Source organism: Semicossyphus pulcher, unplaced genomic scaffold (assembly GCF_022749685.1).
Source record: "Semicossyphus pulcher isolate SPU_LCO1_2020_fin unplaced genomic scaffold, fSemPul1.0.p SCAF_21, whole genome shotgun sequence".
NCBI lineage: Eukaryota > Metazoa > Chordata > Actinopteri > Labriformes > Labridae > Semicossyphus > Semicossyphus pulcher.
In genome coordinates, this window is record NW_027211695.1 from 21,555,165 (window position 1) to 21,567,300 (window position 12,136).

At 44.0% G+C, this 12,136-nt stretch overlaps 1 protein-coding gene across 1 annotated transcript; it reads right to left on the minus strand.

Annotated features, from left to right (window-relative positions):
- Window positions 1–2,542: 2,542 nt before the first annotated feature.
- LOC138600477 (melanoma-associated antigen E1-like) lies at window positions 2,543–3,526 on the minus strand. The gene has a single exon (XM_069671896.1). It carries the CDS (start codon window positions 3,524–3,526, stop codon window positions 2,543–2,545), a length of 984 nt encoding a protein of 327 aa, XP_069527997.1.
- Window positions 3,527–12,136: the final 8,610 nt, after the last annotated feature.

Below are 12,136 nucleotides of genomic sequence, written 5' to 3' on the forward strand. Positions count from 1 at the left end.
CATATCATAAGGTGCCACCTGTTAAGCTGTCATTTTCTTGGCTCAGTCTCAGAGTATACTCCCTTTTCTTTGTCATGTAATAAATTGTTATGCTGCAGCATTCCACTTATATAAATTATAAAGGGAGTTCCGACAATGTGCACGTAAATTATTTCAAACAATTAATTAAAGATATTGAAATGAAATGAAAGTTAGATGGAGCCCATTGAAATTTTTAATCATGTCCTAGCATTGTCCCAAGTGGTTTTTCGATCCTCTTCTAATGGGTAGGTGTACCACAACACAGGTATTGTGTAAGTCATGCAGAATAGCAGCTAGACATAGAGACTAAGAGTTATAGCCGTATGTAATTTTCTACTGTAGCCTGGCATTTCAGAATATTCTGAAGAACAGGACTGTTAACATATCGTTAGCCTTGTAGCATACCTGCCTAACTCACTTTTGCAGGTTTTCAGAAAAGAAGAAAAAACACATTTTTTTAGCAAAGACGTAAGAACTTTTTTTTTATACATTAATGGTGACTTCCACCAAGTTTGCAAAAAAAACAATAACAATTCCATGACAAATGGAAATTACTTGTTCAAATCTTGCAGAGAATTGACTTGACTTCAGCAGAATTGACATGACTTAGGCATTTTCTCTCCTATATAGATACATACAAACGTAACCAAAGTTGTTTAACTTTCTTAAACATAACCAAGTTGTTTTAACTTTCTGAAACACAACCAAGTTGTTTACTTGCTTTAACATAACCAGGTCATTTTACTTGCCTAACCTTAACCAGTTTGTTCTACATGCCTAACCTTAACCAGTTTGTTCTACATGCCTAACCTTAACCGGTTTTTCTACTGCAAAAATGGTTGATCTAACCAAGACTTAATGTCTTAAATCTGGTTATAAATTCCTCTTGATCTTGTTTTGAGAATGATATAATATGTAGCAGCATATTCAAATATTTTCTGTAGTCTATAGAGATTTAATCTTATTTCAAGAAATCTTAGTGAGTAAAATTCTTTCACTGCACTGGCAGTAAATTAGACTGGTTTCAACTCAAATCAAGTGTTTTCCTCTTATACTTAACATATTTATTTTAGCAAACAAAATGCAACTGATGCAGTATATAGGACTTCTACCCTTTGCAGCCTAAGCTGTAAATTAGCCGTAGCTCATTTTTAATGCTACAGCATTAGCCGTAGCTAATTTACAGACCTTGTCCCTTTGTTGCAGAAACATGATTAAATGTTGAAACACACAGTTCATAAGTACATTTACTGTATAGGAAGTTTAAGAAACATGAACTAGCTTTCCTGATGAATCAAAGATGAGAGTGAATGCTTCACTTGTGCTCAGGTGAGCGTTGTTTTTCATGGGATCGGCCATCGCTGTGTAGCGTCAAAAATGCTCAAGTCAATTTGAGATGACTTGGGCACCTTCTATATATAGCTCAAAAATGCCCAAGTCAACCAGATGACTAGGGCAGATTGTGATTTTGGACAGTTTCAAGCGTTCTGATTGGCTGAGGGTATAGGCAGTTATGCAGGGTGATGCAGCAGAGTTAGGAGAGGAGAGATAGGCCAGTATCTCAATTTGGCCAAAAAATGAGTTAGGCAGATATGCTATTAGGTTGACGATATGTTTCGTATTAAGGAAGGGACTTAGCGCTGACTTGGTGAAGCTGGATTTCTAAAAGCTTCAAATAATGAATTCAGCAAGTATTGTCATGAGTCATTCTAGTTTAGTTATGTTTTTGTCTTGTATTTCGGTGTTCAGTTATTATTTCTTGTTTTACCTTGTCACTTTGTCTCCCTGTCATGAGTTCTCATTGTTTAGTTTTGTGTTTAGTGTATTCCATGTTCGGTTTACTTGTGTCTTTTTGATTAGATCATTTCCTGTTTTACTTTGTCCCCTTGTCTCTCGTGTTGGTCCACTTCCTGCCTTTGTGTTTCCCGCTTGTTTGATTATGTGCCGTGCCCTGATTGTTTTCACCTGCCCCTTGATTGTCTCACCTGTGTCTGATTAGCCTCACCTCCTAAGTTTATTTAGTCTTTGTGCTCCCCTGTCTCATAACCTGTTCATTGTCGTCCATCGTGTGAGTCTATGTCCCTGACCTTTTTCTGGATTATCTTCGTGCCTCCCCTGATCCCTCCTCATGTTCCCTTGGATTACCTTTTTCCCGGTTTTTCTTTGTAGGTTTTTTGCTCTGTTTTGTTTGTGCATTTTTGCCTTTTATTTAATTAAATCCTTAAAAGTCTGCTTCTGGGTCCTAACCTTTTTGTTTAAATTGAAACCGTGACAGAATGAACAGGCCACACATGGACCCAGCAGACTTTGAAGATTTGGATTGTTTAGCAAAAATTAAATTTTCTTCAGAACATTTTAAGAGAGGTGAGAGGAGATGTTGATTTTGAGCAGTCTCCCTGGACTGGGACTCGCTTGGCCATTTTTCCTGGCTCCCTTGGAGGCACCAGGAAAAGACGTGGCCATCGTGGCTCTCGTCTTCCTCGCTCCTCTCCCCTGCCCAGAGCCCCAGAGCCTCCATTGCCTAGCTCCCCAGTAACTCCTGCCCCTGTGTTCCGGTCGGAGGTCCTGTCGACTTCTGTTCCTGTGTTCCGGTCGGAGGTCCTGCCGACTCCTGCCCCTGTGTTCTGGTCGGAGGTCCTGCCGACTCCTGCTCCTGTGTCCTGGTCGGAGGTCCTGCCGACTCCTGCCCCTCTGTTCCGGTCGGAGGTCCTGCCGACTCCTGCTCCTGTGTCCTGGTCGGAGGCCGTTCCGACTCCTGCTCCTGTGTTTCGGTCGGAGGTCCTTCCGACTCCTGCTCCTGTGTTCCGGTCGGCTCCGAGGCCGACTCCTGCTCCCTGGGTCCAGTCGGTTCCCCGGCCGACTCCTGCTCCCCGGGTCCAGATGGTTCCGAGGCCGACTCCTGCTCCCTGGGTCCAGTCGGCTCCCCGGCCAACTCCTGCTCCCCGGGTCCAGACGGTTCCGAGGCCGACTCCTGCTCCCCGGGTCCAGATGGCTCCTCTGGTCCAGCAGGAGGATTCCCCTCCTGGCTCTCCATCGGCGTCTCGGCCGACACCCCCTCTGGCCCTGTTGGTGGTCCGGCTGACCCTAGTTCCTGGTTCCGGTTCCCTGTCGGTGGTCCGGCCGACACCTGCACCTGGTTCTGGTTCCCCGTCGGCGGTCCGGCCAACACCTGCTCCTGGTTCCCTGTTGGTGGTCCGGCTGACACCTGCATCTGGTTCTGGTTCTCTGTCGGTGGTCCGGCCAACATCTGCTCCTGGTTCCCCGTCGGCGGCCCGGCCGACACCTGCCCGTCCTCCAGAGAAGTTTCGCCCACCTGGTAGGCCTCCGGAGAAGTTTCGCCCACGTGGTAGGCCTCCTGAGAGGCTCTGCACGCCTGGTCGGCCCCCCGGCCGCCCTCCTGATCTGCTTCGCTCGCCTGGTCGCTCCCCCTGGCTGCTCCCCCTGGCTGCCCTCCTGATCTGCTTTGCTTGCCTGGTCGGCCCCCCGGCCGCCCCCCTGAAGGCATTTGCTTGGACCATGCCCTTCAGCCCCTGGCTGTTAACTGAACCTTGTTACCTGAACTCTTGACCTTGTTTCAACACATTCTTTATTTTGTGTTGTGAGTGATGTTGCCAGAGATGGTCTAGTTTGTGTTGGGGTAGTCACTGATCCTTTGTGTGTTGGTATTGTGCTGTGGACTGCTATTGATGCAGCAGTTGTGGGCCCTTAGCTGTTGATATTGGTGATGTGATTGATTCTGTTGTTGTGGATGCTTTACTTTGTGAAGATTTTTTTTAATGTAATTTGTGTTATTCTTCCTGTTTTTGGATCAGTTATCACTTGTGGTTGTGTTGTTACAGATGACGTGGTTAGTGTTGATGTGATATCTGATGGTGATGCGGTTACAGCAATCACATTGTCTTTAGCTGCAGATCTTGTTGGTTGTTCTGTGTCAGATGCTTTAAATTGAGTTGGCATTGCTGCTAATGCTGTTGCCATTGATACTGCAGGTAGCACGGATGTTCTGTTATTTGGTGTAGACACTAGACTTGGGATGTTGCTGTAGCTAAAATTGAAGAACTTCAGTTTGTGGTGGGGTTACCACAGTCAGTGTAGTTTCTGAGATTTTATAGTAGGTGATATGGCTTGTGTTAATGTGGCTTGTGTTGATTTTTCTTATGTTGGAATAGATGCATTAGGTCATGCTGATGTGTGAGGTAATTTTGGCTCTGTAGTGGATCAGTGTAGTTTGTGATAAAGTTGAGATTAATTAAGTTGTAGGATAATTTGTGAACTTTGTAGATGGTGCATCAAGTTTTCTTGTTACAAATTAATGAGTTTGTTTTCGTGTTGTGGTTGATGCTGTTGGCTTGGATTCACTGCTTTGTAAAAAAAAAAAAAAAAAAAGTGTAGTGATTGTTGGTGATGCAGCACTTTGCGATGGCACATGTTACTTCAGTAAATGGCGTTATGAGTTCTTTTACAATAGATACTGTTTCAGCTGGTACTGTGTTGTTATATGTTGTTGTCTGTGTTATATTAGCTGTCGAAGGTATTTCTGCATCCTTTCTGTGTATTCATTATTGAACTTGTCTCAGTTAAACCCTCAGATATTTAAGGAGTCAAGTTTAAAGCTATACTGTTACATATGATGGAGGTAGAATTTGGCTCTTCTGTCTGTGTTAGTCTTGGAATTTGAGTACAGGTGCGCTTATTGACAAAGGTGCCACTTGTGATACATCTGGAATGTTGGTTGTTTGGTGTGCTGTGATCTGTGATGTCTGAGGCCTCAGGTGTGGTTGGCATAGCCATAGCAAATATGTTATGGGTGAGTCCACAGTGGGTGTGTTTTTTCATGGTTGTTGATCTTAAAGTTTTATTCACTGATGCCGAAGAGGTATCACTGGATACTGTTGAATCCATCACAGTTGAATTTGATAAAGATAAGTTTGATTCTAACAGCTGTCATCAAGGTCTAAAAAGTGTTGGTTGAGTCAATGTGAAACTGTGTTGCCTGTAACTGTTTTTGCCTCGGAAGTCATCAGTTCTGAAATATTATGCACCACTGTGGAAGTGCCAGAGCCAAAAGATGGTTCTGACGCTGGCATGCTTGTCGTCATGTAAGGTGATGGACTGGTTTGAGCAGATTCATGGAGAGCTGTCACAAGCGCAGGCGTGAGAAACTGTACAAATTGCTGTAGCAGTGACTATACTTTTTATACTCTTGGAGGTAGATGTTGATATACCAGTTGAAATAAACATATTTGATTCCGTAGGGTGCATTGATGTTGTTGTCCATGTTGTTGGTGTAGAAGTAGTGCTTTCAGGTACTTTAGTGGTCAAGGCATTTGTTGTGCTTGTTTGAGGAACCTCAGTAGAGACTGTGACCCCAAAGTGAGGTGGGTTAACAGCTACATCAGAGGGAAAGGCAGACATTTTCATATCATCTTCATCTTGCACAATGGACTTCAGATCATAAGAAATAGCAGTGTGGGAGTGCTGCTAATTATTCATCATGTGTTGCTAAAACTCGAATCAAACAAAACAGCTATTGGGAAGCGGGTCTAACATTAGCCAATAGCTTGTGGTAGCTTGTAAGCCAAGTCTTTTAGCATCCCCAGCTCCCAGATGTAATCTGCAAACACTTTTTCTGTTCATGCACAATGCCTGCGGTTACACCACAGTTTATATTTCCTTACACAAATAGTGGGGATAATTCTAATACCATTTGACAATAGTGTCAGGATTTGGTAGGAGCAGTTTGGTTATTAATACAAATTATTATCAATAATAATTATGATTATTAATATTAATTAAAAAGAATATCAGTTGGAATTACTAATTACGGGGCACCACCCTGGGATCAGGGAATAATAACCAAAAAGAAGAAAAATCAGTGTCAGTATTACACTTATAAAATATCAATATTGTTATTAAATAATCAATATTTTCAATTAAAAGTGAAAAAGGGAAGGTATGAATCTGAGCACTGACCTTCGCAACCAGCCATAATCACAATGTAAATACACAATTAATCACAACTTCTCTTTAAATTATAAACAGAATTTTTATTTTAACAAATTTAACATTTAATTTAACAAGCAGCACCAAACAAAATCAAACAAATTACTATCGAACCTCAACTAAGAGCAGTTATTTACAAAGCACTGAAGCAGAAGCACACGTGTGTGTGCGTGTGTGTGTGTGCATGAGCAAGCAAGTGGGGGTGCAGAGAGAGGGAAAGCAAGATGGCGTGTGTTCAAAATGGTGGATCAAGTCCGTATAAATTGAACAAAGAAAACTAGTGTGGCCTGGCCTGATAAACCACACAAGATGGCACGGAAAAAGCTAAGCTTTGTGCTCACGCGATCTGTACTTTTAAGGTGTGTGTCTTGTGTTTGTTTTTATATAACACAAGACACCCTAATGATAAGGTATGGCATGCCGTTCAGGAAATTAATCTTTGAATATATTGAATTAAACTTTGAATATATTGAATGAAACTTGAATATATTGAATGAATCTTTGAATATATTGAATGAATGTTGAATATATTGAATGAACGTTGAATATATGGAATGAAACTTGACTGACGTCATCAAGGCACTGCTGCCATCTTGTATTTTGCTGCTGCAAGAAGTGAGAATGAGCCAGTCAGCTCGGAACCTTGTTGCAGCAATACTGAGCAATGAGGACATTATTAACTCATTGGCAAGTGCTTGTACGGGCCAAAATCCTCCCGATAGTACCGTTCTCCTGACGAAGAAGTTATGACGCATAATGTTCTTTCGGCAATGTTGAACATTATTACTCATAAGCACTATGAATGTCGCAATAATGGAAATATGATCCTCAAGGTGACGCGATATAGTCTCCAAATTGTTAGTGTCATTTGGAGTACAACCTGTAGCAAAAAAGTTTTCCAGTTCAAGAAAGTATTGGAATATTTCAACTGATGCCATTTTGTAAAACCAGCGAATTCAGAAGGCTATCACTTTGATGAAAAGGATACAACTAGGTTTTGAATTTAATTCAATATATTCAAGTTTAATTCCATATATTCAGAGTTTCATTCAATATATTCAAGTTTCATTCAATATATTCAAAGATTCATTGAATATATTCAAGTTTCATTCGATATATTCAAGTTTCATTCCATATATACAAAGATTCATTTCCTGAATGGCATGCCATAATAAGGATAAGCGCTCATCTAAATACTTGTGGTGGGGAATTACCCCACCACATGACCCTTAGTGGCAACCCAAGCAGCATTGCCAACTTCAACAGACCCAGGCTCCGTCATGCAAGCTCCAGTTATTATAACGCCGATACTACAATAATATTTTGGAATTAAACACAAAAGAGAAAAATAGAGAGAGAAGGGTAGAGAGAAAAGTTTGTCGAGAGGTGTGTTACAAAGAAGACAGAGAAGGCTGAGTTAGGGTGAGGTGCCCTGTCCGGGGCTAGCACTCACCCCTGCTGGACCGGGCTGTACACTCTACCTCCTCCTTCTCTCTCATATTCACAAGGTAAGAGAGGAGAGAAGAGGTAGCAAGGAAGATGGGGGGGTTAAGGTTAGGGTAGGGGATAACCTTGGCTTACACATGGCTTCAAATGCCCCCAAGACTCAAACTTGTAATTAGATGGGCAGCGAGAGCACCTCCCTTCATCGGTGTTTCATTAAGTTAGGCCCACGACACCTTGTGGAGGCTGAACAGTTAGCTCTGGTGGCCCAGAACCACCCCCCTCCATGCAAGCTCTCAATGCAACTATTCCTGGTGCCAAAATTATATATGAAAAAGGAATGGCATTTCTCATCCATGGACTTGTTTTAACTGCTTCATCTGACATCTGCCTTTCACAGACTCTGTCCACGCACTCCCAGTTCTCACAGTAATGAGATAGTTGATCGTGCTATGAACCCTATACATCCCACTTCTATCGGACAAACCCTAACCTTCCATCCTCGCTGTTCAGCTTCTGCTGCCAAATCTGCATATCTAAGCTTTTTCCTTTCATAACAATGTGTCAGGCCTCAAGGTAGAGCAAACAATTTCCTGCGGAATAACAAGTTGCATCTCCCCTATCACCCTATCATTAGCACCCTTTAGGTGGCCTGACTCTTGCCTTCTTAAACACCTATCTCCTTTACATTTCTTCCACTCACATACAAATTGAAAGGCAGTACTCTTTTCCTGATTGCATCCTGAATTCACCGGCCTCTTCTACTTTCAATTCCTGCCGTTAAACTTTTCAAAACCAGGTTATGTCGCCATGTATACTAACCTTGCAACAGACTAATCTTACAACCTGACAGAATGTGTCTCAAGGTGGCTGTCTCTAAACACAATGGGCACGATGGGCCCACCTCTACCCAACATTTTAGGTTCTGGGGTGATCAGGAATTTGATATGACTATCCTCCATAATCCACAGGTCCCTCCAGCTGAGCTTCCTTTTCTCTACATTTTCCCAGTCCATCCACTCGCCCTGCATAGCCTGAGCCACAGCCTTTGTACACCTTATGACTTCCTCTTGAAGATGTACCTGCTCCACTACCAGCTTCCTTCTTTCTCTTAGGCTTGCTTTGTTCCACATTGGTTTACCTGAGCTAAGCCCCAAACCCCCCCTGCGTCATGTTGCCTGCAATCTGTGTATGCCTAAGAGCTGCCTTGGCTTCCTGTACTGCTTCGTTTGGGTTCCATTTCCTCCCTCTCATTGGATTTCGGATCGAATTACTTACTGCCATGTCATTGCTCCCTGATAGCAACAACTCTGTCCTGACCTTTGCACACTTTAACTCCTCTGTTAAGCTAGTAAATTAGCTGTAGCTGGAGAATGCCTTTCCCATACAACCCCACACTACTAAGACAACAAGGTACTCCAATTCCTATTATATATCATATATATCCACATAAAACTTCCTCTCTATTACCTTCCCCCTGGACACTGAGATGCTTCTTGATTTACAGTGTTACAATGTTACAATTTCATTTAGCAGAAGCTTTTGTACATCACAGCGACATACATCACAAGCAAGGATCAAGATAGGAAGGAACAAAGTCATAAGTGCCAGCAAACAGCTTCAAGTGCGATTGGACACTGGTGCCGATAGGCAGTTCACAGAAATGTTGTTTTTTTTCAACATCAGCAAGGTCAATATCATCATCATCATCATCATAATTTTCCTAATCAACATCAACAACACGCCTCCATGAATCGCCACCTTAATGTGGTGGAGGGGTTTGCGTGTCCCTGTGAACCTGGGACCTGTGTTGTCCGGGGCACTAGCCCCTGGTAGGGTCTCCCAAGGCAAATTGGTCCCAGGGGAGGGACCAGACTAAGAGCGATTCCAAAAACCCCTGCTAAGAGGCAAGAAAGTGTAACAGTTACCTCACCTGGATCAGGGAGAATGGGGGTTCCCCCTGGAGCCAGAGCTGGGGGGGATGAGCGTTGGCGAGCATCTGGTGGCTGGGCTTTTGTCCGTGGGGCCCGGCCGGACTCAGCCCGAATGAGCAACATGGAGCCGCTGCCTTGTGGGCACACCACCTGCAAGGATAGGCATAGGGGTCGGGTGCATTGTAAATCGGACAGCAGGCCAAGGCGGGGGCCTTGGCATGCTGATTCCCTGCAGGATAGACTGTTTTTTGGTACATGGAATGTCACCTCTCTGGTAGGGAAGAAGCCAGAGCTGGTGCGGGAGGTGGAGCGTTACCAACTAGATATAGTTGGGCTCACATCCACGCACAGCTCCGGTTCTGGAACCAACATCCTGGAGAGGGGCTGGACTCTCTCCTTTTCCGGAGTTGCCCAGGGTGAGAGGCGACGGGCGGATGTGGGGATACTCACAAGCCCCCGACTGAGTGCCGCTGTGTTGGAGTTTTCCCTGCTGAATGAGAAGGTCGCCTCTCTGTGACTACAAGTTGCAGAGAGGAAGGCTCTGACTGTGGTTTGGGCATATGTACTAAACAGCAGTTCAGAGTACACGGCCTTCTTGGAGTCACTGGGCGGGTTCCTGGAAGGGGTCCCATCTGGGGACTCCATAGTTCTACTTGGGGACTTTAACACTCATGTAGGCAATGATGGAGAAACCTGGAGGGGGGTGATTGGGAGGAAAGGCCTGCACGATCTGAATCGAGTGGTCTCTTGTCATTGGACTTCTGTGCTCATCATGGATTGGCCATAACAAACACAATGTTCGAACATAGGGTTGTTCATAAGTGTACCTGGTACCAGAGCACCCTAGGCCGTAGATCACGAGCTTTGGGAAGTGACCAAAATAATGAGATCGTGGATTCAAGCAGCCTTCAGAGGGTGTCTGGGCTCAGCCTTAGAGATAGGGTAAGGAGCTCGGAGTAGAGCCGCTTCTCCTTCGCATCGAAGGGAGCCGGTTGAGGTGGTACGGGCATCTAGTTAGGAAGCCTCCTGGGCACCTCCCTTTGGAGGTTTTCACGGGCGCATCCAACTGGGAGGAGACCCTGGGGCAGATCCAGAGCTCACTGGAGGGATTATATATCCCGTCTGACCTGGGAACACCTCGGAATCCCCCGGAGGAACTGGAAAATGTTGCTGGGGAGAGGGACGCCTGGGTCATCTTGCTAAGCCTGCTGCTACCTTGACCCGGCCCCAGATAAGTAGTAGATAATGGATGGATGGAACATCAACAACATCCTCAATGTCATCATCATCAATAGCATCAATATCATTAAGTGTAGAGGTGTTCATCAAAGAGCTGGGTCTTTAGCTTTTTCTTAAAGGTGGAAAGGGATTCTGCGTACCGAATGGAGTTTGGTAACTCATTCCACCAGTCTAATTAGCAACTTAGGGCCGTGAGTGTAGACCTGGATGAGGGCGTTCAGGTAGCCAGGAGCCGTTTTTGTTGCTGTGTTATAAGCGAGCAACAGGGTTTTGAACCTGATGCGAGAAGCAACTGAAAGCCAGTGGAGGGATATGAACAGTTGAGTGACAAGTGCTGTTTTTTGTTGGTCGCGCTGCTAAGTTTTGGATCATCTGCAGAGGTTTGAATGTGCATGCAGGAAGGCCTGCCAGTAGGGAGTTGCAGTAGTCAATGTGTGATATTACGAGAGCCTGTGCCAGCAGTTGTGTTGCATGCTCTGATAGAAAGGGTCTGAGCTTACTCATGTTGTACAGGGCAAATCGACATGACTGAGCACCTTAAAGATTTATTAGGCTTAATGTTCATCCTTTCCCACTTGAGATTCTCATTTAGTTTAATCTTTTTGTACAGGGCACTGTCGTAGTGTCATGTCATCCATGTAGGCCCTGATTGGAGGTAGGCATAGCCCGTCCTGCATCTCTCCTCACCGACAACCCATTTTGAAGCTTGAATAATTACTTCCATTGCTATTGTGAATGCTAGTGGGGAAATAGTATACCCTGCCATAATTCCTATTTCTACTCACTGCCAATCTGTTGTGAAACCTTAAGTACTTATTCACATTCTAATAGCTTCGAATTATTCTTTCACCAAGTTTAAAATCACCCCAGGCACTCTAAATAAGACAAAAGCACTCCAAATAAGGCTGTGCGTTACTGAGCCAAACACATTTGCCAGATCTAAAAATACCACATGTAAATCTCTTTTCCCTATCTTAGCTGCCTTTATCTGGTGCCATATTATGCTAGTGTGTTCTATACACCCTGCAAAACCTGGAATTTCTGCTTTCTGCACTGTGGTATCTATTAAGCTATTCCTTTCTAAATAGTTTGCTAGCATTTGTGCCACTATACCGGAGAAAATCTTACATTCTACGTTCCAGAGGGATATAGTCATGCTTAAACCTGAGGACTCTTTCTCCTTGAGAATTAAGATTCCCCCTGCACTACACCAAGCTCTTGGTATAACCTGTTTATCCAGTACTACTTAACCCTTATGCCCTCCTCAAATTTACTACCCTTTGGACACCTTCGTGGCAAAAATCATTCTCGGGGCCCCCTGATAGTCACATGGCTCCATAATATAACTGGCAAAAATACAAGAATTTCATGCATCGGCCTACAATGGGAAAAGGGTTGAATATGGTGGAATATAGTAAAAATGTCAAATATCACTACTTATCTTCAAAATGAAATGCTGACATTACAGAATGCATGGTTTTATACTGTAATGGCAG

Bases quoted from the DNA above. Each gene is read 5' to 3' on its own strand.
- LOC138600477 (XM_069671896.1), bottom strand. From the start codon at position 3,526: ATGCCTTCAGGGGGGCGGCCGGGGGGCCGACCAGGCAAGCAAAGCAGA.